The 26,994-nt window shown below is 43.1% G+C and overlaps 1 protein-coding gene across 1 annotated transcript; it reads right to left on the reverse strand.

The window, feature by feature from the left end:
- Positions 1 to 388: 388 nt before the first annotated feature.
- vwa7 (von Willebrand factor A domain containing 7) lies at positions 389 to 26,631 on the reverse strand. Its single transcript, XM_052151997.1, has 17 exons — positions 26,489 to 26,631; positions 25,322 to 25,606; positions 24,669 to 24,905; positions 22,466 to 22,562; positions 22,018 to 22,149; positions 20,812 to 21,007; positions 17,896 to 18,071; positions 14,463 to 14,575; positions 11,261 to 11,377; positions 10,988 to 11,188; positions 10,747 to 10,873; positions 10,284 to 10,436; positions 3,050 to 3,142; positions 2,592 to 2,869; positions 2,385 to 2,521; positions 1,795 to 1,960; positions 389 to 1,245 (listed from the first exon to the last, which is right to left on the reverse strand). Exons 2-17 carry the CDS (start codon positions 25,556 to 25,558, stop codon positions 622 to 624), a joined length of 3,084 nt encoding a protein of 1,027 aa, XP_052007957.1. The 5' UTR covers positions 25,559 to 25,606; positions 26,489 to 26,631; the 3' UTR covers positions 389 to 621.
- Between the last annotated feature and the right edge of the window lie 363 nt (positions 26,632 to 26,994).

Here is a 26,994-nt window from a genome sequence, read left to right on the forward strand (position 1 = left end):
AGATAACATGTGATACAGTTTATTTCTATAGTTTCTCTAGTTTTACTTTGAGAGACAGCTTTTTTCAGAAATCTCCACCCTTAAAGACATGTAGAATATTTGCTAATTTTTAACACATAGTTAGTACAGAGTCACTGAGTGCACCAGCCACATGAGACACCCCAAAACACTCCTTTTTTATTTATTTATAAATAATAATAATAAAATAGTGAAACAAAAATAAAAAAATCTCAAGCAGCATTAATGTTTTCAGATGAACTATTATGTACTATAAGCCGGTTTGATTAAACACTGGTTGTCATGATTAATATTTAATATCTGTCAATGACTTACTATTACTATTACTGTAATTAAAATATTACCATATATACATATACAACATATGTCCAACAGTTAAGGACAATGCAGTATTAAATTAAGCCCAGTTTTACATTTTCCTCAACAGATGTCATTCTCACAGAATCCAGTGAAGAACTAGTACAGTTAGCCTTGAATTATTTGTCTGTTTCTTGTTTTTCAGTGATTTATGTACAGTATTAATGCATTTGAAATACTAAATACAAGTAATATACTTTTTGTCTCCATACAGTGTTGCATAATAAAAAGCAGTCCAAGCAAATTTTAGCTGAGGTCATAGATGACTCTCAATACTAAATGATAGCACAGCACCCACATCATGAGAACTAGCCATGATGGGCATGTCCCGCTGTGTGCACCGTTGTTATCGCTTAGCGCCCTCTGCTGGCTGGCTATGATATGACAGCGTATCAGGTTACCCGCTCTGTCCCTCAACACCAGCTCTGCCTGAGGGGCACAGCAGCCTGAGGAATAGTACATCATTACAGGCTTCCCCTTTGTCCATTCACTGATGTTCAATGGAGGATCCCCATTGACTAACTGGATGCCCTCCAGCCTTTGAGGTCCATGTTCAACTTCTGTTTCAATATGCTGATTACTGTGAAACTCCATGGACTCTGAAGTGTCCTTCTGTGGCTGTAAAAAAGGGAGATGGACTGCTTCTGCAGTCTCTTCATGAGCATATTGGAAATAGTCTTGACGTCTTTCCGAGGTCATCTCAGACAGGATGAGGGTTCCTTCTCCTTGTGCCAGCTGTACAGATGCCAGTCCAGAGTGTCCTCTGTCTTTTGCTACCAGTGAGACTTTCCAGACACCCTGAGTACATACAGAGGGACAGGCAGACTGCACATATAGGGCAGAACATGCTGGAGCAGTTGTGTCAGGCTTCTGTGGAGAAAGTGGTGGAATTATTAGGTGGCTGCTTTTTAAATACAATATTTACTTTTAGAGGCTAGTTAAATTCAACATGAATTGCCATTTGCAACCCATTATACATCCTTATTCTGATAGATTTATGAATAAAAAAAGATAATCAATTAGAAAAAAATGTAGGGTGGGAATCATCTGTCAGGAATGGATTGGATCATAAAAAGTGGGTGTTGAACAAAAGCAGCATTGGGGAGTAACGGAATACATGTAATGGGATTATGTATTTAAATTACAAAATATTAGTAACTGTATTCCACTACAGTTGATAGACCTAAAAAAGTATTTTGATTACTGAATAGATTACTTCGCATTTTATTGTCATTTGTTTAATTAAATATTTTAGTCCTTTCAGATGGAAAACATTTATACATATAAATTATGTGATCCTTGGTTTGTCTTGACACAACGACAAAAGTTACTGAGTGCACCTTTAACTAATGTTAACAAATAGAACCTTTCTGTAAAGTGTTACCATATAATTTTAGATGTCTTTTTTATTGTTCCCACCTCAGGTATCACTGTCAGATGAATCACAGCATAGTTGGAGTCTGGTGAGTCCTCCGCTTGGACTGTCAGGGTCAGGGTGATGGCCCTCGCCGTTTGAGCATTATGAGGGACCCTTATCTCTACCTCCCTTTTCACAGAGCCCATCTCAGCAATAAAAAACCTATCCCTGGAGAAAGATGGAATAATGGATGGAAACATACTGTATAAAACCCCTCTGACTGGGATATAAATTAAGGATTTCAATCATTGAACAGACTACAGATTGAGCGGTATGAATGTTCAGACTTTGAATGAAATAAAATAGCACTATTTATGGCCTGCACTATAAAAAAAAATAAAAAAAATCAAAGATACTCAATACTGTCAATTGGGGTTTTGAAAATACTGGGTGCACCATTTGAGGTAAAAAAAAATTCCTCAGAGAACTGCCATTTTTAAAGGGTACTTAGAAGTTCCCCAAAGGGTCCTGCCAGTGTGGCAATCTGGGGAACCCCAAATGGTGACTCAATTTAAATATTTGCAGTGTGTCATTTGGAGATTCATCCTGTATTTGTTTCAATTAATTATGTCTTTCCTTCTACACATCTCACCTGGGTTTGTCTGTGTGGGAAAGGTACCCATGGTCATCATCTGCTGAAAAAGTGAAGTGACGATTGGGGCCGTGATTGAATACCTCAAACAGCACTACAGAGGTGTGGCCTGGGAGAAGGTGTGGAGGAGGGAAGACCTGTGGGTGAAAATAACTTTTAATTTTGCCATTTCACATTTTCTCAAGACATTTTTCCCTACATGCATACCTGAATCTGTACGTGTGTTGGTTGAATCATCTCAGTGGAAACTCTTTCGAGCAGGTTCCCCCTTCCATCCTTCCCAGAGAGACAAAAGCTGAATGGCATTCTGGGAACTGTGTCCATGTGGCCCACTAACTCCTCTTCAGACCAGTGAGAAGATGAGGAGTTCAGCAACACCTTCTGCAGGCACTCCCCTTTGGGCCCCAACAGGGCCACATGACTGAATGAGGAATCCTCACTATGTGAAAGGCCTGTCACCACAACCACTAAAAACACTGGGAGTCCTTGGAAGAAATGTTTTGGTAAAAAGTACTCACATAATTAACTGCAGTGTGTATGTCTAATTTTTGTTTGCCACTGTGAAAATATAAACAAAATTCACTGCAGGATGGTTTATTATATGACTGTACATTTAGAATTCAGAGAATACTTCTGTAAAAAGCAGAAACGGGTCTCAGACAAACCTGCTATTGGACTGCCTTCAATTTTCCTCAGTCCTGGATGTGTCTCATTGGCCTCTTTTGCAAAATAGATCAGGAAGTCCAAGCTGCTGTCACCTAGGGGACACAAGTTAATGCCAATTTAGCAACTTAAAGGTTTAAACTTCTGCAGGACACTATCATACTGTACCTAATTCTACCTTGCTTTAACCCCTTCAGCTCTGCTGCATATTTTGGCTTCCACCTGGAATTTTTGACACCATATTTAAAATCTCACCTTACAAACATTAATTGGACTAATTGCAAAATCCCCTACATGTAATACATTTTGATAATATTATAATATAAACTGTAGGGTCACAGGGTCGTGAGAAGCGTGAGGTCTGAGAACCAAGTAGGTCTGGGTAAACCTGCTCCTTGTCCTCCCTGACCTTGCACAACGCCTGTGCAAGTAGGCTCACTGGGGGGAAAGCATACTTGCGCAGCACCAGGTGCCAGCTGTGTGCCAGCGCGTCTGTGCTGAGGGGAGCCTTGGTCATAGAATACCATAGCAGGCAGTAGGATGATTCAAACAGGAAGCAAACAGGTCTGTGCTTGACCGAATCAACTCCTAATCAGCTGGACCACCTGGGGGTGGAGCCTCCACTCTCCCCTGAGTGTGACCTGCCATGACAGCGCGTCTGCTATGGGATGTGAGTGGCTCGCAACGACTTAAGCCGTTGCTGACTCCAGAGGAGAAGACAGCGGGTAAAATGTGACATAGCGCACACCGCCTTGGTGGTTGATGTATGCTACCGTCACTGTATTGTCAGTCCTACCAACACATTCATGCCCCGGATCAATGCCCTAAGCCTCCGCAGGGTGAGAAATACTGAAACCAACTCTAGGCTGTTGATGTGCCAACACAGAAAATACTGAAACCAACTCTAGGCTGTTGATGTGCCAACACAGCCGTGGGCCAGTCCAAGGACTTGCAGCTGTGTCCCCGTTGCACACGGCACCACAGCCACACTTGGAGGTGTCCGGCATGACCATAACACACCTGGAGACCTGCTCTAGGGGAACCCCTGCCCGTAGAAATGCTAGGTGGTCCAACTGACAGTTTAGCACAGACTGCACGCAATTACTTGTGAGGCACGCCATCATCAAGTCAATGCAGAGAAAAGAGATGCTCTGAACCGGGGAGAGCTTGCTATTATCCCAGTTGACCCGAAGTCCCTGTGCGCACACAACAAATCCCGTGAGTGAGCTAGAATCAGCCAGTCGTCGAAATAGTTGAGGATGCGAATGCCCACTTCCCTTAATGGGGCAAGGGCTGCCTCTGCGACTTTCGCAGCTCATAATTTATCTCAAGGTGAAGCGGACGAGGTGAAGCGGACAGCGTTGAACCTAGGCGGGCGCCTGGCGAACTGAATCACGTAGCCGAGTCGGGCGGTCCTGATCAGCCACCATGAAGGGTTGGGTGCAAGCCATGCCCCCATGTTCCGGCGAGGGGTGGGGCACCGGGTCTGAGCAGTAAGAGGTGCCCGCTGCGACTTCCTGAGATCCACATGCACCTCCGGGAAGAAAGGGATCGGGGCGGGACACAGCCCTTTAACCAATCATCAAGCCGCAAGGGTTCAGGTTGGTGTGGAGGGTTTCACTCCAGCCCCACACTCGCAGCCGCCCAGGCAAGCATGGCCATTAGCTATGCATGGCGTCAGACTGAACCAGCCCACTCACCGATGCTGTAATCGAAAACTCATCTGCTGCGCAAGCCATGAATGAGATCGTGAACTTGTCCTGAGATGATCCGGTGGTCCCATCGCTGAATTCGCTGGGGCAAACGAGCATGCTGGGGAATGGGAGGTTGTGGGGGGTTACCCGGCAGAGCAGCTCCCATTGAAATACCCAAATCGCTCCCAGTGCTAAACGACGCAGCCTCAACCCTGTATGTAGAAGGACCGCGGTGGGGAGCTGTTGGGGTGGCTTTCCCTCTGAGGAAATCCACGACCACAACATTGCCATCATCATGCTCTTGCAGTGAGAACATGACCCGTTAATGAACACTGTCCCCACGTGGGCAGCTCCCAAGCACGTGAGGCAGCGATCGTGGCTGTGGGAAGCGGAGAGGTAACGATCTCAACCAGGAAATATACAAAAACGGAAAGGCATCTTTAAAACGATGCTCTCCGTGAGTGCCACTCTTTTAAAAGGGAAATTTACTCTTTTAGAGGAAGAATATTCTCTTTTAGATTGAAGCGCCCAGGGGCGTTTTCTGCACTCAACCGGTGCAAGAGGGGGAGAAGCTGCTAACAGCTTTTGTAGAGGTGAATGGATCGGCGGAGCAATTCAGCTTGCTGAAACACAACCGCTCGGCTCTGAAAAAAAAAATCTGAATGTGTGGTTGCAAGCCAGTTACTTTTATACCCGTATGGCATGCAAATTCCACTCTCCAATTCCCATTGTCCTTTTCTCAAAGATCAGAGGTGTTTGGTGTTCCCAAGGGTGACCCCTAGTATCACTACATTGACACAACATCGAGTGAGTGACAGATAGGGAACAAGAGCTTTAATTTGACATAATATGTGACTTGTCTATTTTAGTGGTATTTGAAGAAAAAAAATCTATATTTCTATTAGATAAATATGAATATACTTACAGTACTATATATATTCAAATTTCCTCATAATTATCACTGGGTGGCACTCATTTGCAATGCATAGATTTAAGGTCTTATCTTATTATTTTTTGTAACAAATGCAAAAGTGATTGTGAGAATGTTCAGACTATAAGCTTTCAAATATGACTATTTATGAATCCAGGGACTTTTTCACCATCAGTGTAGCAGAACTACCCACCCCACTCTCCTGCCATCATCACCCAGCCTCTTAGAGCAATCCTTCACCATTGGGAGATTGGCAGGAGAAGAGAAGAGGCGCATAATTAATAAGCCTCATTGAGGTAGTGGATGATCCTGAATTGGATGGAGCCTAATCAATGCTGCCATAAAAACGCAGAGCTCGCATCTAACTCTTCGGGAAACTCTCTGGTCTACACCTGGATCTGTGAGGACACCAGTATGTCCATACAAGGAGATAGATGCCGGCTCCCCGAGAAGAGACTTGCTCTGCGTTTTTATGGCAGCGTTGATGATGCTCCATCCAATTCAGGTGTGCCTTATCATCCACTACCCTAGCAAGACTGATTAATTATGCTATTAATTATTCTCTTCTCCTGCCCAACTCCCATCATGGGCCTGGCTGAAGGACAACCTTAAGAGGCGGGGCAATGATGATGAGAGGCAGGTCATTCCCAAGCGTCGCCCCATCTGCACCTTCTCCCATACTCCTATCCAACCATGGAGTCTGAAGCCAGAGGTGCACACTCATCAGCCACCCTCACAGGAATGCTACTACCTCAACCAGGCCCTATGGTTGGAGTAGGCATATTGGGGAATCCTCTACGGACCATGAAGGAGAGCACGTGTGGCCGCTGGACCCCCCCCACCCCCACATCCTGTAGACACTCACCATCATTGCACAATGCCCCCTTTCACCACAAGGATGCCAGATTCCCCTTTATTTTGGGCACTAATTCCCTAATGGACACTGTCATGTTCACTGTTGTCTTTTGTTTTTGTGCTTTTATGTTGTAGTTTAGTTTAGTTCCTGTTTCCTGTTTGGTTTTTGTAGTCCTTTGTAGTTTATTTTTATGATTGGTTTCCCCTGATTGTTCCTCCTTCCCTGATTGTTTCCACAGGTGTCCCTCATTCCCTTGTTTGTTCCTTTCTGTATTTAAACCCTGGTTGTTTGTTCAAGCTCTGTTGGTCGTTGTTTGTGAAGGTTGATGAATGTTCATGTTCCCTCTTTTCTGATGTTTGTTGATGCCCGGATCCTGTTGTTTTGCCTGCCCTGCCTGCCCTGCCTGCCCTGCCTGCCTGCCTGCCCTGCCCTGCCCTGCCCTGCCTGCCTGCCTGCCTGCCTGTCTGTCTGTCTTGTTGTATTCATCCAGTTTCCGTGTTCCTTCGATGTTCTTCTGTTTTAGTTTTGTTTTACCCATCGTGGTTATTTCCTTTGTTGCTGTCTGTTTACCCTCACCGTTGTTTAATAAAAAGAACCGCACTTAGATCCTCACTCCGTCTGCCTCCTTCTGCTGAACGTAACAGAACGACCGACCACAAATGGATCTAGCGGTCCTTCAGGCAAGCTGCCGCCTCCTGAATTTGAGGCAAGGAAGCCGCCCGGTGGAGGACCATGTTAGAGACTTCCTGGAGCTAGCGAGTGCCACCGACTTCCCTGACTATTCCCTGGTGGTGTTCTTCCGGGCTAACCTGACCGATTCGCTCAAGGAGTGGTTGCCACCGGCGACGCGCGGCTGGACGCTCCACGATTTTGTGGAAGAGACGCTTCTGCATGCGGCTCACCGTTCACTGTGGGTGTTGTTGAAGAGGATCCTGCCTCTCCTCCCACAGTGGTGACCCTTCAGTCGTCCTTGGCTTGTCCTGTTTCGCCTGCCCCACCTACCAGCAAGCCAACCCCCATGCCTGCCTTGAGCAAAGAGCCAGCGCTGCCAACTTCATCCGCCCAGAGGAGGAGGAGGAGAAAGGCTTCCGCTCCCCAGTTCACGCCAGCCACGGTCAGCGAGCCAGCGCCTACGCCAGCCACGGTCAGCGAGCCAGCGCCTGCGGCCCCTACCGTCAGCGAGCCAGCGCCTGTAGCCTCGAATGTCAATGAGCCAGCGCCTGTAGCCTCGACCGTCCCAGAGCCAGCGTCTGTAGCCTCGACCGTCCCAGAGCCAGCGCCTGTAGCCTCGACCGTCCCTGAGCCAGCGCCCGTGACCTCGACCGTCCAAGAGCCAGCGCCAGTAGCCATGACCGTCCAAGAGCCAGCGCCCCTCAAGCCTTCCAGGGCTCCGCCTCTCAAGTCTCTCGAGTCTTCCAGGGCTCCTCCTCCCAAGCCTTCCAGGGCTCTGCCTCTCAAGTCTCTTGAGCCTTCCAGGGCTTCGCCCCTCAAGTCACTCGAGCCTTCCAGGGCTCCGCCTCTCGAGCCTCCCGAGCCTTCTAGGGCTCCTCCTCTCGAGCCTCCCAGGGCTCCGCCTCTCAAGTCTCTCGAGCCTTCCAGGGCTCCGCCTCCCGAGCCTTCCAGGGCTCCGCCTCCCGAGCCTCCCAGGGCTCCGCCTCTCAAGTCTCTCAAGCCACCCAGGGCTCCACCTCTCAAGTCTCTTGAGCCACCCAGGGCTCCGCCTCTCGAGCCTTCCAGGGCTCTGCCCCCCAAGCCTCCTACGGCTCCACCTCCCGGGCCTCCTAAAGCGCCAACTTCCTCGGCTCCGCCTCCCGAGCCTCCTACGGCTCTGTCTCTTTTATGTTGAAGTTTAGTTTAGTTCCTGTTTCCTGTTTGGTTTTTGTAGTCCTTTGTAGTTTCTTTTTATGATTGGTTTTCCCCTGATTGTTCCTCCTTCCCTGATTGTTTCCCCAGGTGTCCCTCATTCCCTTGTTTGTTCCTTTCTGTATTTAAAACCTGGTTGTTTGTTCAGTCTCTGTCGGTCGTTGTTTGTGAAGGTTGATGAATGTTCATGTTCCCTCTTTTCTGATGTTTGTTGATGCCCGGATCCTGTTGTTTTGCCTGCCCTGCCTGCCCTACCCTGCCTGCCTGCCCTGTCCTGCCTGCCCTGCCCTGCCTGTCTGTCTTGTTGTATTCATCCAGTTTCCGTGTTCCTTCGATGTTCTCCTGTTTTAGTTTTGTTTTACCAATCGTGGTTATTTCCTTTGTTGCTGTCTGTTTACCCTCACCGTTGTTTAATAAAAAGAACCGCACTTAGATCCTCACTCCGTCTGCCTCCTTCTGCCAAACGTAACAGACACTTTATTCCCCTTTTTGGACCCTTTATGTTTATACACTCACCTAAAGGATTATTAGGAACACCATACTAATACTGTGTTTGACCCCCTTTCACCTTCAGAACTGCCTTAATTCTACGTGGCATTGATTCAACAAGGTGCTCAAAGCATTCTTTAGAAATGTTGGCCCATATTGATAGGATAGCATCTTGCAGTTGATGGAGATTTGTGGGATGCACATCCAGGGCATGAAGCTCCCGTTCCACCACATCCCAAAGATGCTCTATTGGGTTGAGATCTGGTGACTGTGGGGGCCATTTTAGTACAGTGAACTCATTGTCATGTTCAAGAAACCAATTTGAAATGATTCGAGCTTTGTGACATGGTGCATTATCCTGCTGGAAGTAGCCATCAGAGGATGGGTACATGGTGGCCATAAAGGGATGGACATGGTCAGAAACAATGCTCAGGTAAGCCGTGGCATTTAAACGATGCCCAATTGGCACTAAGGGGCCTAAAGTGTGCCAAGAAAACATCCCCCACACCATTACACCACCACCACCAGCCTGCACAGTGGTAACAAGGCATGATGGATCCATGTTCTCATTCTGTTTACGCCAAATTCTGACTCTACCATCTGAATGTCTCAACAGAAATCGAGACTCATCAGACCAGGCAACATTTTTCCAGTCTTCAACTGTCCAATTTTGGTGAGCTCTTGCAAATTGTAGCCTCTTTTTCCTATTTGTAGTGGAGATGAGTGGTACCCGGTGGGGTCTTCTGCTGTTGTAGCCCATCCGCCTCAAGGTTTTGTGGCTTCACAAATGCTTTGCTGCATACCTCGGTTGTAACGAGTGGTTATTTCAGGCAAAGTTGCTCTTCTATCAGCTTGAATCAGTCAGCCCATTCTCCTCTGACCTCTAGCATCAACAAGGCATTTTCGCCCACAGGACTGCCGCATACTGGATGTTTTTCCCTTTTCACACCATTCTTTGTAAACCCTAGAAATGGTTGTGCGTGAAAATCCCAGTAACTGAGCAGATTGTGAAATACTCAGACCAGCCCGTCTGGCACCAACAACCATGCCACGCTCAAAATTGCTTAAATCACCTTTCTTTCCCATTCTGACATTCAGTTTGGAGTACAGGAGATTGTCTTGACCAGGACCACACCCCTAAATGCATTGAAGCAACTGCCATGTGATTGGTTGATTGAACAGGTGTTCCTAATAATCCTTTAGGTGAGTGTAATTATTTCCAATAAATGTCTCTTGCTCACCCCTCCACAAGAGCTTAAGGGAAAGACTTAAAAAATAGAAAAAAATTAGTGTCTATGCCTAAACATATGTAAACCTTTCTAAAATATCTTTCTAATATTGCAGGGCTAAAATATTTGCATAGTTATATAACCAAGGTTAATGGGAAAAGCCAAAATCTTTACCTAAGGCCTTGAATGTTACCACTCCAGTAGATCTGATCATGAGCTGCCATATGCCTATTTGTAAAGGAGGTAGAAGGCTTATTCTGTACAGACCCTGAGATGAGTCCAGTTTTGCCAACAGACCTTCAGAACCAGGAAGAAACTGACGAGCACCTGAAAGAGAGATATTACAGATGCTTTAACACTTTAAGTGCATTATCAGAGTCAACTGTTTATAGATATTGTGTCTTTCTTGAAGGTAGAGAGGGACTCAGCATTTACAAAGTTTTGTTTGATTCAAAAAATGCATTTTTCCACCATCGGACTGATCAGTTCTGTGCGCAGTCAGCAGGGGTTCTGGTGACATTTCGACTTGAGCACAGTTCAGTACAGTTAAGATTAAACACCATTCCCGGCCTTAATTTGTCAGCACAGTTAGCTAACCTTACTCGGGACAGTGATCTGTTCTGTTAAATAGGTGTACCTGAGGGGCTGACAAGCTCACAGAGTGTTAGTTGGCCTGTAATGTGCAGCATCACATTTGTAACAGCTTTGTCCACTCTAAAGGAGTTTGATGAGTCCAACTCAGCCTCTGCATGAAACAGAGTCACCTTTTCAGAGAAAAAAGGAAGAAGCCTGCTAACATGACATGCAGAATAACTTAATGCAAATACATTTTTTCAAACAGGAATGGACTGTGGTCTCTTGTTTCCAGATGGCTGTACCTTGCCAAAAGTAGTTGTGTCTTCTACAATGGCTGATACTCTGTGGATGTCTTTGTTTGTTGTGAAGATGGTCATTCCTCCAGACACAGATGACAGAGAAGAATATAGAGAGAATCTATCAGGAGACAAAGTTTCTCTTCTCCTCCTCTTTCTCACCCCTCTTATTATGAGCCATGGATCTTCAGTCAGCAGGAAGTTCACCTAACATAAGAACAGCAATTAAGTGCGTAATAGTGTGTGTATGAATGTGACATTTTTATGTAAGTGTGATACCTTTGTTTGCTTCTCCAAAATGAGAGCTTGGACTGAACTCTGCAGATGGTGATCTTTAGGAGAAGCATTCGTGAATACAAATATCTCTGACAGAGGAGGGCTGTGGGTAAGAGCCAACTGATGCACAGACACATTCACACACACAGAGAGACAGAGACACACTTAGGATGTACATCATTGATTTTTGCTGGGTTTTTTCAATATACTTAATTCAAATGAATGTAAGCAACACAAAAAACTTGTTTAAGTTCAATCTATTTATTGTTCATTACTGTTTAATTATAATAAATCTTGTTATATTATAATAAGTACTCCTAGATGTTTGTTTGAATATTGTGTTGAATCCAGCCTCTGCCACGTCAAGAACTCCCATATTACTTCAGTATTGTTAAATTGTTGTTGTTAGAAGCCAACTGTAACCAGATTACTGTTGGATTCATACGGCAATAATTTGACTAGTTTCTTCCCTTTTTGATTATTTTGATTATTAATCAAAATACTCAACCTTCGAGGGTAGAATTTTATGAGACTTGATCAGTCACTTACTATAATTTTTCTCTTGTCAAAGAGTGGTGCCCCGAGGATAGAATTTAACAAGTTAAATGGTTAAATTCATTTAACAAGTTAAATTCTATGATTTAATTTAATTATTAATTAATAATTAATAAACATTAATTATTAGTTATATCTGATAGTAAAACTGATCTAAACATCCAGTGCACCCTACACTGGCCCTGGGACAGACGAATCATTCAGCTCATTGGCCATGACAGGCTTGGGCGTTGACTCGTTGGCTGTGGCAGGCATGGGCATTAGTTCGTCAACCATGACGTGGGATGCTGGCTCGTCGACCGTGACGTAGGACGCTGGCTCATCAACCGTGACGTGGCATGCTGGTTCGTCGAACATGGCATGGGACGCTGGCTTGTTGACCATGATGTGGGATGAAAAAAAGTGTTTGAGGGAGATCTCATCGAAGCCCACTTTATCTGCCAGGATGCAGAAGTCTTCCACGTAGTCCTCTATAGAATATTTTCCCTTACGTAGACATATTTGTAGATCTGCTGGGTTCATTTTGGTGGGTCAAGTGTTCTGTAACATTGTGCTGGCACTGAAGAAGATGATGACGTGAAGATGAAGAACCCAAGTGCAGTTTATTGAAATACGTGAGAGTCAAAACCTTAACTATAGACATTAACTAAACTAAACATAAACATGAACAATTAACATGAACATAAACATAAACTTGACTAAACTAAACTTAGCAAACAAGGTTACATCAACAATACTTGACAAGAGACAATGGTAAACATGAGGGCTTAAATACACAGGCATTGCAGACATTGGGTAAAACAATAACAAGAAAACCAATAAACAGACAAGATTAAAAGACTAATAACCTTAAACCAATGACAAACTAGAACTGATAAGACAATAAACCAATGACAACATGACACATGAACATGGAGGGAAACATGAAATCACATGACAAGGGAACCACATGACATGAAACTCATGTAGAATTTCAAAATAAAAGACATGAAAACAAAACATGAATAAAAACACATCTAGAAATGTGTGTATGTGTGTGTGTGTGTCAGTGGCGGCTGCTGGTCTTTCAAAGAGGGGAAGCTCATTTTCGGCCTACATTATAAACTTATTTAAAAGTAATTTCTGCCCTACGTTCCTTTTCGAGAAAATGCACTGTGACTCTGTCGTACCAACTAGGCGTCTTTTCCAGTGACTTGACCAGTGTCTTCTCAATGGCCAGCAGAGCTAGGCTGCTTAAACGACCTTGGCCCATTGTGTTACTTGGCCCTTGTTGGATGATTCACTACTCTCATCATGTCCCCTAAATGACAGCTCCTGTCGGCCAAGCAAGGATGTTACATCAATAAGGCGGTTTAGGAAGGCCCTGTTTTGTTTGACTGTTTCATTATGTTTAGTCACTTGAATGCGAGCACCTTCATTGATTGCATGCTCAACCCTGATCCTGCCCATGCAACTTAATCTTGCACATGCACTCACATGTTCATTGCTCTTTTCATGTCTTTTATATGCCCTGTCAAAGTTAGACAGATCTCCAAACCCCACTTTTGACCAAACAACACATCCGTGAGATGGTTTCATCAAGAGGCATGGCCAGCAGTACATTTTATTTGTCACAGCACTTCCACTCAGCCAGCTAACTTTGTCATACCAGGAGAGCTGAAAAGACCTGTTATTTTTCACTATTTTTTTGCACTAAATCAATCTTAGGTGTTGATCTGTAAATGTATTATGCAAATTGACTAGCAATTTCGCCAAACAAATATAAAGAAATAGGTTGCAGCAGTTTGTCTTTCGACTACACTTGAGAAATCCGTGATGGGACTGAGCGCGAAATAGCTTCAGTGACTTCTTATAGTACAGATTCGCTGTCAATCAAAAGGAGATGCAGTCTTTCGACAGATCCTCCAATCATCACGCGGAAGCCCGGAGTCCGGGCCAGCCCACTCCTCATTCACCCCCAGAGACGCTGAGCGTCCGTGGGCGGGACATAATCGCAGCATTTATCCAATGACCGTCTATTTTCGGAGCACTGAAAAAAACTGTGCAGAGCAGCCCCATTGAAGTCAATGGACGCTCGGCTTCAACAGGGAAATGCACTGACGCTACGGGAATGTATGAGAAGTAAATCGAGTCAGCCGACCTGCTATATGTAATGTAGCTGATTCTGAACGAACTCGTCTTCGAGATGAACGTGTTCTAACGCATTTTTAGTCAATAAATTGTTTACACAATAGTACCTATTTGACCATTATAGGGGAAGCTGAGCTTCCCTTGCAGTCTTAAAGAAATCCCCACTGGTGTGTGTGTGTAGTTTAATGCTCTACCAGTTGAACCACAGGATATCTTTAATTATCTTAAGGATCTTTCGTTTTTGAGGCGTCATTAGAAAATGGTGCTATTTGTGACAGATTTTGTTTAGTCATTTTAAAGCCTTGCAAATTACCAACAATTATATGTTATTTATCAACACTAACCCTATACTTAATCCTAAATCAATAGATTATTAAACTCTATTATAGTTGGAATGCTACACATTTTTTAACAAACAATTTGACTAAGTACAGTATTCTGTTGGGACCAACATAACATGCATGGCACAGTTTCCTCAGATTTATCCTTTTATGTTACTCATAATATCTGTCACGGTTACCTGAAGTGCAGAGAGACACATCTCTGGTTCATCTCCACCTCCAAGAGCTGTCAAATCCTCCATGTATTGCATGAACTCATGAGGTTTATCTGTCTCCATCACTGGCCCAAAATCTGAGACATAACAGAATTCATCATCACATGTGCACAACTTGGCAAATACAAAACCAGTGTAAAAAAGTGTTTATGCTCCAAAGAAAATCTTCAAGATGTTTACATTGTCTGGTCCCACTTTATATTAATTGTCTTTAACCACTATGTATTTACATTAGAATAGACACGATACAATGTACAAATTGTGTAACTATATTTTGTTCAGCAAAATTAACAAAAGATTCAAAATTCTGAGGTTGAGGTACATGTTGATTCGAAGGGAGGTTAGGGTTTAGATTAGGGTTAGGGCAGAAGTCGGCTCTTTGATTCCTCCCTAGTGGCTCCCCAGATTTTCACACCAAATCTTTAAAATTATTATTATTATTATTTACATTTTGTAATATGTAGTTTTTTTCCAGTCATAATATCGTGTATATGCAACCAAATAAAATGAAAATGTGAAAATATTGCGCCAAATAAAATGCACATTAGTTGATGATAGGATACAAGGCCAAACAGAAGCTAGCTAGTGCAGTACACAACTAGCTAATTGGTTAGAGCTCACTAACAAGCCTAATGTAGCTAACTCTGGCTTTAAAGAAAAGGTGAAAAGGTGTTGGATGAAAACTGAGGATTTAATCATGCATGTATGCCAAGCCAATATGCTTGATCTCCGCTGAAAAACTGTCAAACGTTGCAAAAAATGCAACGTTGAAAAACATTTTCAGAGCAAGTACTCCAAATTTGCTGACAACTATCTGACCGGGGATGACAGGAAAAGAGAAATTGCAGAACTACAACGAAGAGCAGAGTAGAAAGGTACCTTTATTTAATGAATGTAATCCACAAATACAACTACTGCTGCTGCAATTTCCATTCAAGAACAGGGAGTATATGAAAGATTTGTTTATTAAAGTATCAGAGCAGGTGTTTGCATATAAAAGTGAAAAATGGCATCAAACATCATCACTCAACAAATCTGTGATATTAATTCAGCTACAGCATATTCTATCACTCTTGATGAGTTGTGTAATGTGGACGATATTGAGCAGATAGCCCTGTAATGCAAATATGTAAACTCGGACGTGCACCAGGAAGAACTCATTGAACTGATACAGCTGAAAGGCCAAACATGAGGAGAGAACATTTGTGAAGCTGTTTTGAACTGTTTGAAAGCCAGAGACATACAAACAAGCCCCATGGTGTCAGTGGCAACAGACGGGGCACCTAGTATGAGAGGTACACAAAAGAGGTTTGTGACATTATTACAGAAGTCATTGGAATGAAAGCTCCTGATGTTTCACTGCATCTTGCATCAAGAGGCACTGTGCATGCAAACATTCCTCCCAATTGTATGGAAGTTATGAACCTTGTTGAGCAGATCATTAAAATAATTGTGATGAAGAGTTTAAACAACTGACAGTTCTGTGCGTTGTTGGATGAAGTGGACAGTGCATATTCAGATCTCCCGCTCCACAACAATGTCCGGTGGCTGTCTAGCGAGGAGGTCCTAAAATGCTTTGTCGTATGTCTTGACCAGGTGAAACTGTTCTTGCAAAGTAAAGGTCACACCTATGCACAACTTGAAGATCCCATGTGGCTGGAGAAACTCTACTTCATGGTCGACATGACAACTCACCTTAACCAGCTCAAAATACAGTAAATCTCTAGGGAAAGGTGAACACTGCCCAGCTACAACTAGAAGAGGTTTTAGCATTTGAGCGAAAGTTAAGAGTTAGGGAGAGACATAGAGAGAGGCACACTGTGTCACTTCTCCTATCTGAGTGTGTTCAAAGAAAAAAAAAAAATCAGATAAACAATGATTATTTGCAGCGTGCAATTATAGGAATACAGAAAGAGCTTGGCATATCCTATCACACCCCTGGACACTGAACAATTATTGCTGAACATCTCCACATTCTCTGCATTCTGACCTTGAGAAAAGCATTCAAACTTGACGTTCTTGCCCTCCAGAAGGCCTATCTTGCTCAAAATGACAAATGGAGTGAAATCGACAAGCTACCAAATGTGTAGGATTTGTATAGCAATTGTAATTAATGGTCTGTCAATATGCTATTTAGTATAATATTAAAAGTTTCAAAACATGTCCTTCTCTCAACTGAATTAATTGTGTTGTTGTTTATTGTTGTTCCAGATTTTACCGTTTTCGATGGTAAATAACATCCATTAATAAAGACGTTTTGCAGCTTCGGACAGCATCTTTATTTGTATTTTTTTGCTCAAAGTGGCTCTTCCGTGGGCCTAGGTAGCTCAGCGAGTACTAACTTCCACCCCTGGAGTTGCGAGTTCGAATTCAGGGGGTGCGTGGTGAGTTGTGCATGGATGCTGTGGATAATAGCGTGTAGCCTCCACACACGCTATGTCTCTGCGGTAACGCGCTCAACAAGCCACGTAATAAGATGCTTAGACTGACTGTCTCAGATGCGGAAACAACTGAGATTTGTCCTCTGCCACCCGGATTGAAGTCACTATGCCACCACAAGGACTTAGAGTGCATTGGGAATTGGGCATTCCAAATTGGGGAGAAAAAAAAGAGGCTCTTCCAATGAAAAAGTTGCAGAAACCTGGTTTAAGGTAAGTGTTAGGTTAGGGTTAGGAAGGTTTGGGATTTGGGGTAAGTTTAACAGTGTAACTACAGATGTAATTACACGCAGGTTCTTTAAATGTAAGTACAATGCAACAACATGTATTTACATAATAAATGCATTGTATCAAATGCTTAAGTGATTCTTGCAAAACTTGCCACCACAATAGAAGGGTTTTGTGGGTGGATGGCAGAACACTGCTATGCAGCTACTAATGTATTCTGAGTGTTTTTTACTGTTTGGCCATACAGTTTGCAATGATGTTCTGGGTGTTTTCCAGGTGATTGTTTACTGGCCCAAATCAAAACAAAAATTGTTTGTGTCACTGGATGAACTGCCCATTTTACTGTCTGAAGGGCGGAAAACGCCCACTCGCTTGGAAAAGTAAAAACATATCTTTCCACAATTTGAAATATTATTCATGTCTGTAGCACAAATGGTGTGGCGTAATTTAGGTATGTGCTGAAGTTTAATGTTTAGGCTTAGGACCTTGTGCAAATCATGAACACATGTATGAGTAAAGGTAATAGTGATGCTTGACCCAATAATCATAATTTAAGGAGTGCTGGTGTATTCAAAAGTGTAAATCCTTTAAACATTTACAAATATTTGCCCAGGCATTTCAGACATAAACCTTTTAGAAACACCAAAGCTAAACAGAATATTTTGAACCCCAAGATAATGTTTACAGTAGTGCAATATTTTTTGAATAGGCAGAAAGGAGGTCACTCTAACCAGGATCATGGAAAGGCACCAGAATAAAGGTGCCAGGCAGACTGGTGCTGCGCCTCTTTTCTCTGGCTTGTATGATGGAGAGGGCTCTGAGGCGGGCGGCTGTGATCTCCTCAAACATGCTTCCAGTGGTGTCCATGACAAAGACCAGTGCTGGGGGCTGCTGAACACTGAAGAGCCTACAGGTTCACACAAACGACATCACTTATGCTGTATTATTCGGTTAACTTTATTAGACCATGTAATTTATTTATTTAAAAGGTTTTCGTTTTTATTCTCAATGCTATTAAATTAAATTTGAGGTGATCTATTTGCTTGTAAAATAATATTTAGTAGGTTATATATGCCACGATTGAACATTGAGAGGGATGCAGTTTGAACCCAAATGCAGAGTTTAATGAAGAATCACCAACAAAATATATTTATATATATATATATATATATAGCGCCGCAGGGGTTGGAGCAGTAGGCGAACACGGACAGAGACAGGGGAATGGCCTCTGTCACCATGGGCACTGGCAGTGACAGGGGAATGACCTCTGTGGCCTTGAGCGTTGGCAGCGACTGGAGTGTAGGAGCCTCCTCCTCCTCTTCCAGACGGCCTTGAGCACTACTGTGGGAGGCTCTGAAGGTGGAGCCATGGAAGGCTCAATGAAGGAAGGCAGAGCCATAGAAGATTCAAGGGGCAGAGCCATTGGAGGCTTGAGGGGCAGAGCAGTGGGAGGCTCAGAAGGTGGAGCCATGGGTGTAGGCTCATTGACCGTGGCAGGCGTGGGCATTGGCTCATTGACCGTGGCAGGCATGGGCATTGGCTCTTTGACCGTGGCAGGCATAATGGGATACTCGACTGCCTTAGTCCTCATCCATCGCTCCCACAGTAAAGGCTGACCCACTCAGATGAATGGTGAAGTCAATGTACTGTTGAAGGTCCCATACAATTCATACAATTAGAGAATTAATTGGATATTCCAACCCAGCCCAACAACATTCCTTAAGTGCCACATCGTTTATACACCAGAGCACAATAGTCCATAACATATTCTTCAATTCTACAATCTCCCTAGTTGAGGCAAAGTAGTTCCCCTGCTGGGTTCATCTTTGGGTCTAGTCTTCTGTCACGCATGAAAATGGAGACGGTAGCATTTTGAACCCAAATGTAGAGTGCACCAGAAACCAGGGGAATGTACCAGACCTTATGCTTATGAAGTACCAGACCGTGTTCTCTGCATATGAGGGTGATTTGGGATGCACCAATCTCATCTCTCATGATATCCTGTTGTTGGACGAAGCCCCTGTGCGGCAACAACATCGTTGTGTACCTCCCTCAGACTATGAGATTGTGAGGGCCCACATTAATCAACTGCTGGAGTCTAAGGTAATCCGGGAGAGTTGTAGCCCCTACGCCTCCCCAATTGTTTTGGTTAAAAAGAAAGACGGTGGTCTGTGCATGTGTGTGAACTACTGTCAGTTGAATGCCAAGATTCTTGCCGTCGACTTCACCGTGTTGGAATCCACAAGCTCAGGCATTGAGAACGTCTTGGCTAACTCTAATATGCTTTGAGGTAACCGGTTGTTTATTTTTTGTCGATTAGTTTCGGTACGGACTGTTTATAGCTGCGGTCAGCTGGCGGCTGTCATTCCCTCAATGATCGACCCTCAACATTCTCCCTTCAACATTCAAGTCAAGTCAAGTCAAGTGGTTTTTATTGTCGTTTCAACCATATACAGTTAGTACAGTACACAGCAAAACGAGACAACGTTCCTCCAGGACCATCCTCCGCAGCTGAGTTTTATTGGCGTATTGATGCCTTTTTGTTATTTGCGTGGGTGTGCGATTTGTAAACAATTATTTTGTTTACATTGTAGGAAGAACAATTGGGGTTTTAGGAAACCTCTTGCTGCTTGATTCGGCGGAGCAACATTCCCCATAGAATAATGCAGCTGCTTTATTTGTAGATGTTTGTCTTTATTTGTGGGTTTTGTCTTTATTTGTTTGGTTGCATTATGTTTAGCCTTGAGCTATTTTGAGTAGTATTTTTGTTCTCTTCTCTGGCTCTGTGTGATTTTGAGGATGTGAATCACCGCAATTCAACTGCTATATTTATGCGCCGGTGAGATTAATCTATTGTGTTGATCTGCTCATAGGGAGTTGGTTAACATACAAACCGATGTTTCATTTCACCATTTCCCTGTGTAACAACTGCTACCAATCTTGTGCTGTTGAAGTGTGGTTTTCATGATTTTATGAATTATTATTTGTGGTTAACTTTTGTTTCAGTTTACAGGAACCGAGACCCAGGGCAGGCAGCTAGCTAGCTGTGTGGTGGGGGACTTCTGTCACTGATTGACGTGTGTTCACACTTGACTTCATTGGTGTGGCTGATGTGTGCATGGTGAGATTCGTGCACTGGGTGGTAAGATTTAATGATATGAGCCTTGTGCTCATCAGCTAGCCTACCTGCCACTGGTAGGCCTCGGTCTCTTGTTTTGTAATATAATTGTAGTAAATAAAGATTTTTTATTTTTGGTATCCATGTCTTGGGTCCTTTTGTGAAACAAGTGAACCTGTGTGCCCTTTATGGGTTATCTAATTAAATATTAATATCTCCCTGTTTAGGAGGGTGGCGTAATCAGCTATACTAGTTTTGTCCTGCTTCCCCCTAACGCCGCGTCACACTTGTGTTTATATGGACCCTTTTCACAGTTCTGCGTTCGCGAAGCTGAAGTCGTCATAGTTGGGTAAACTATGGCGTTCCTATTTGCACAAATTCTAAAAGAAAATGTCTGGTTTGGTGTTTCCATGAATTCAGTCAAACTACTCTATTCTCTTTCTCTGGTATCTAAAGTAAAACTGAATTTCCACCCTTTCCTTGTATCTCTGTATCACTAGTTAAAGACAGAGTTAAAGTGACCTCTGACCTGAGGAAGCTTTTGGGCCCCACCTCATCACGGAGGTCTTGGAGCACTCTGAGGGTTGCCGTGGTAGCTAGATGAGCGGCCTCTTTATGGAGGTAGTGATGAGGGGAGAACAGAGGAGAGGTGCTGTCCTTGTTGATTCCTCCCTCAGCTCCTTGGTGACGACTGCTGTCCAGAATCCCACCGTGGCTGCACTTGCCTTTGAACAACAAGACACCGTCTTTCAATTTCCTTTTACAACTTACTGTGTAAATGTGTGCAACTTACAACTTATGTGCTGGGAAACAAAATGTTTCCCAAACACTGCCCCATATTACTTTTAACACCATATTACTGTAGTATCAACATGGTTAATTGCATTAAACTATGGTTTCTGCCCCCTCAAAAATGTTACTACAATATTACTAGAGTAAAACCATGATTAATTTTACCTGGAAGTCCCCAAATGTCACCATGACGAAATCACTGTGAGGCAATCAGCATTTATATTAATTTATATTTATTATTAGTAACAGTATTAAAGGAAATATTAAGAGTGGAGACAGGAATCAAGATAGGAAAAAGTGTAACAAAAGAAGGATTAGAACCCGGGTCATCCACATGAAAAAAAGCACATCCACACCATTTAACACACTACACCTAGGACTGGATTGGTAATCTGGCATACCAGGCATTTTCCTGGTAAGCCGACGCACTTTGGGGCCGATCAGGGGTGGACCGGCCATCAGGAGAACCAAGCAGTCAGCCGCAAAATGGCCCGAATGGGCCACGATAAGCTAAAATGAGCCACCGCGTTATGCAGAACTGACCACAAAACGGCGCGGCGATATGCAGAAAAGGCCAGCGATCCCTTAATTATGATAAATTAAATGAATTAATCAGCATATCATGTAATCAATTTGATTAAACTGTATATTCGATTGACAGCCCTATAAACCCCACTTTTAATTCTTTTGATTTTAGAGTGAAATTTGACCTAGAAATGTTTGCGTGAGATTCACCAAAGGAAACAAAGGCAAGATTCAGAAAGTGATTTAGTCAACTTTGTTGTTGTGATTCAGGCTCATGTGAAGAGATCGTGGGTTTGCAGTTGATCAGAGCACTGTATGGTACCTTTCTGGAATAATTTGCTAATACCAGAGCTCCATATGAAATAATCCAAATAATGAGAATACATGCTAAATCTTGCATCAGAACTTTATTAGATACCTGGTGGTTTGAGTGGGAATGTGCTGAAATAGCCAGTGGTTAGTAGGTGCTCTGTCTCATCCACTATCATATGCTCCAGCAGATTATTATAACAGCTGAATCTGTAACACTCTGCACACGTAGGAATGTCCTCTGAAACCAACAAATAAAGAACAGAGATGATTTAATGTATTCATTGAGATGGCATTCACTGAAATCTGATTTACTTTCAGAATTGCAAAGTGTTTGCTTAACTCTTAAACACCAAAGATTTAAGCAAGCTGTGACATTATATGTGCACATTTTTGTCCTGAAAAACTGTTGCTATGATACAGGATGTCAGCTACTCTGTCCTACAAAGCCAAAATGCAGTAACTAAGCTAACATTAAAACATTGAGAATAATGGCTTCAAAGTTTTTTTTACTTTATTGCATTAGACTTTGGAAGAGCACTTTTTTAGTGGCTCACCTGAGGCCAGAGGTAATGCAGGCTCTTCAGGATTCAACAGGTGAAGGTATTCTGCAAGCTGACCCATCTCAACCCAGTTACTGTGACTGTAGAAGTCCTACCCACACAAGCATACATACAAAATTGGCTTTACATACTGTTTATCGGTGTTATTGGTGTTCTGATTTGAATATTAAATTAATAGCTCATCCAAAAATGAAAATTCTGTCATGATTTACTCACATAAATGTTGTTCTAAAAACGAAAAATAAAACAATAATCTGAACATTAGTAAATACTATGTAATAAAATGTGATAGTTAAATGTAATCTCAGCGTTTTGAAAAATAAAAATGTTGATTATATCAGAAAAAACTGTGTTTGTGGGTGGCCACAGGCTCTGGCATCCGAATATTTAATTATGTAGACCCGGGCACGGTATGGCTGCTTATGTGGAGCATAAATAGTTTTTGTTGTTGATATAAAAGGGTTGTAGTTGTGTTTACAGTTACCCTTCTGTCACTCACTCGATGTTGTGTTGATGTAGTGACACTAGGGGTCTCTCTTGAGGGCCTCGGTTACCTCTTAACTTTGAGAAAAGGCCAATGAGAATTGGTGAACAGAATTTGCATGCCACTCCCCCGGACAAACGAGTATAAAAGAGGGCAGCGTGATCTAGTTTTCTTCGGAGCCGAGCGGTTGTGTTTGAGCGAGCGGAGTAAAACCCACTGCTGTTCCACTCACCTCTAAAGAGCATACACTGTTGGACATACGGTGCATTTCAGTGGCTTTTATTTTCTTCTGCATTCCAGTGCAGACTATGCCCATGGGCGCTTCGACAGCTCTCTAAAAAGAGTATATATTTCTCTAAAAGAGTACGCACATTGACGTTGAACGTCTTTTTAAAGACACGTCTCTTTCAAGATGCTCTTCCATCTTTGTGTCATTCCTGGATGCGTTCGTTACCTCGCCGCTTCTGATGACCACGGGCGCTGCCTCACGTGTCTGAACAGAGATCACACCGAGGCAGCATTTGTGGATGGTTCATGTTCTCACTGTGAGAACATGACCATAACAATGTTGCGGTCACAGCTTTCCTTCTTCCGGGAGAAAGCCAGTCTAGCCGCCCCCCACGTTGCACCTTCTACCCACGGGTATAGGGCCGGCGCGGCTGGAGCTGGAGGCGATTTTGGGACTTTAACGTGCACGGTTGTGACGTGTAAATCCCAGCGGACCAACCATTTCCCAGCAGGCTTGTCTGCCCCTGTCCGGTCCCAACGGTCCATGAGACCGGCTCCCCACCCTACATCCTCCCCTCAGCCCTCGCGGCTAGATGATTGGTTCCTGGGTTCGGGGCGCCACTGACAGCCATGCCCAACCCCCCCCCCCCCCCACTCCTTTCTTCCCGGAGGTGCATGATGAGCTGACGAAGTCATTGAGGGCACCTTTCACTGCCAGAAACAGACTTCCTCGCTCGTCCGCTCTCACTACCCTTGACAGCGGGGTGGTCCACGGGTACATGGAGCTCCCCCAGGTGGATAAGGCGGTTGCGGTGCACCTGTGCTGCCACCTGGCAGGATCGACCGGCACTCCCCTCCAAGGCCTGTAGGTTGACGTCGTCTCTGGCGACCAAGGCCTGCAGCGCCGCTGGACAGGCCGCTTTTGCCCTGCATACCATGGCCCTCCAACAAGTCCACCAGGTCAAGGCGGTAAAAGATCTGCACCTGGGTTGTCCTGATCCAATGTGCTGCAGGAACTGCGTTCGGAGACCGAACTCCTCAGCACTCCCATACTCCATATGACTTGGAATACACCACAAAGTCATATGGACCACCTTTATTTTGTGTTTCATTGTTTCTTGAGTTTGACAGCTAGTCACTATATAGGTCGTGCCTATATAAACTGTTTTTGTACTTTTCTTAAAAAATTCACCTCATATCTTCCAAACAGATAACAGGCATTTGGGTTTAGAATAACATAAGGGGGAGTAAATAATAATAAAAAAAAATGTGGTGTGAACTATTGCTTTAAGGAGTACATACATTAGCTACAATACTACAGAATATGCCACATATAGAGACAGTGAAAGTAAAGTAACAGTAATATTACTTCAAAGTGAGTTACATTAGCAGATTGATTAGTGTAATAATAAGATGATCTTCAGCAGCATTTTAATCTGTGTTTATTCTTACATTAACAGTATACGTGTGTATGAGTTAGCCTACCTGTAGTGAGTGGAAAAGCTGGCCTAAGCTATTTCTTGCCCCCTGGTACTCTTTAGTCCTGGTCAGCAGCAGCGTCTGGCTCCAGAATTCTCGCAACATCTCTGTGGCTCCTTCCACCCGCTCAGAATCAAAGTGGTAGACTGGATCAGATCGTGTGGAGCTCAGAAAATCCATAGCAGCATTGGCGCTTGCTACCTCACCCACAGCATGCCAAAAACCCCGACCTAATCCAGTATACTAGAACAAACAGGTGAGTGAGGCATGTTTTGACTCACCATGTACTGTAATTATAAATATAGTACGAGTAAGATGCTAATTCAAAAATGTAAGTGACTCTAGATGTTAAACAATCACCTGCTTAGTGGCAAATGTTGTATTGTTTCTTCGCAGTTGCAATCCAAAGATTTTTAAGGGTTGCATGATTACATTTGTATTTGAATCATATAAAAACACACCTTTACATGCTGGTTATAATGGTGATGAGCACAGCTATGCTCTTCTGTTAAGGCTAGTTGACCAACAATGTCTTGTTGTTAAGTTAATTAAATAAGAAGCCTTGTGGAGACTCCAAAATCCAAAACAAAACATGCTGGTGACCAGCTATACAACAGTCTTAAATTAACAAACAAAACAAAAAACACCAAGATACCTACCAGAGCTTCATTATCTATATCTTGCTGATGCTCCATCATTCTGCTCAGGGTTTCCATGGTGATGTTGAGTATAGCGTGCTCAGTCATGTACTGATGTGTGTATGAATCCCATGACATTGTCAGTACACGAGACCAGAAGTTGGGCAAAAAAGCTTGACACACTGGCACAAAACACATGAGCAGCATCAGAGCACACGGTCGGGATGAAGACCTGATTCCCACACCTTCACACATCATTCCACAACGATCACAACACCAGAACTGGCATAGAAAGATGCATCACACCTGCAAACATTCAAATGTGGTGAGGCTTTCATGACACTCAAACATGGTGTTGATGTTTACAAGATGTGGTGAGCTGTCTTATGGGTTAATATATGTAACACTCTCTTTGCCACTACACAGAGTCTACAGAATACTGTAGATTGGATGCAGAAGTATAAACTTGCCTAAAGCCAACATTTAGTAGAGACTGGGGCTAGTTGTCAAACAGGGAAGTTGTCACAAGGGCTATATCTCAATAATTATAAAGATTTGAATCAAAGTCCTATAACACAAATGTAGGTTTTCTCTAGCACTGGTTTTGTATGTTTCAATCACCTAGAACCAAAACATCTAAATTACCTGGTTGTAAGTCGCAAACCTTCATATTTAAATTGAAATATATATTTTTTTTTGTTAGATTTTTTTTAAGGCATTATTTTATGAAACTTGATAAACATTTAGCTTTCAGTTTCATTTATAATATTAATTCTAAACAGGAAATGTCAACTGGCAGTAGAGCATGGTGCATAAAATGGCAAGATCAGGGGTTCGATTACCAAGGAATGTGTGTACTGATAAAATGAACTTTGTCCCTTTGGATAAAAATGAACAAGTCACTTTGGATAATAGTGTTGCTAAATGAACAAATTAAAATTGTTCTCCATTATAAGACCAAAAAATGTCAAAATGAGATTTGTTTTTGCATGAAACATTAGGATGTGGCTTGATCCAATGTTTTGAACTGCTGATTAAATTACACAAGTTTCTGTCAATAACCAACCATCAACTTCTGCTTTATTTCTGGGGACTGTTAAATTGCTCACACCAATTATATCTAAACAAAAAAAGGTATAATACGTATAAGTATATATTATAGTATAATAATAGAGATATTTATCTTACCTCTCATACTTCTTTAGTGGTCTCAGCCTCGTTTTTGTTTAGCATGTATTCTTGTGTGTTGTACCATTTGATAGGTCCAAACTCCAATCAGCACTCAGCAATAGCTCTTCTGTGTATGATGTGGTTTTTTTCCACAGGCAGAGATACTGTCTGCGATGTGCCTGCTCACCACATTAAGTGCAGCTTTTTGAATAACAAAGGTTGAATAATAAGTTTCAAGGTTCTTGTGGTTCTAGAGTAGCACCTCCAGCTCAGTCAAATAAATGCTAAAAAACACACATGGAATCTGATGAATCTGGCTTGAAGATCAATGACCATGTGCGTTTCTCCTTGTCTTCTTTCTCCTTTTTGTCCCCTCTTTCTTTCCCCCACTTTCCCCAGTTCAGTATGGTGCATTGACTCCACACAATAGGGCTGAATATATTAAGGGTGACTGCGTCTCCCTCCCTGTCTTTCAGATCTGTCTTTGCTTGACCTGAAAACACACACCGTTCTCACTTCACCCA

This window comes from Xyrauchen texanus, chromosome 21 (genome assembly GCF_025860055.1).
Source record: "Xyrauchen texanus isolate HMW12.3.18 chromosome 21, RBS_HiC_50CHRs, whole genome shotgun sequence".
Lineage (NCBI taxonomy): Eukaryota > Metazoa > Chordata > Actinopteri > Cypriniformes > Catostomidae > Xyrauchen > Xyrauchen texanus.

Excerpts from the sequence above, each read along its gene's own strand:
- vwa7 (XM_052151997.1), bottom strand. The coding sequence starts at position 25,558 with ATGATGTGTGAAGGTGTGGGAATCAGGTCTTCATCCCGACCGTGTGCT. Across the intron at positions 24,906-25,321 it reads ATATAGATAATGAAGCTCTG|TATACTGGATTAGGTCGGGG; the intron begins GTAGGTATCTTG and ends TGTTTGTTCTAG. Across the intron at positions 3,143-10,283 it reads GGTAACATTCAAGGCCTTAG|GTGACAGCAGCTTGGACTTC; the intron begins GTAAAGATTTTG and ends TGTGTCCCCTAG.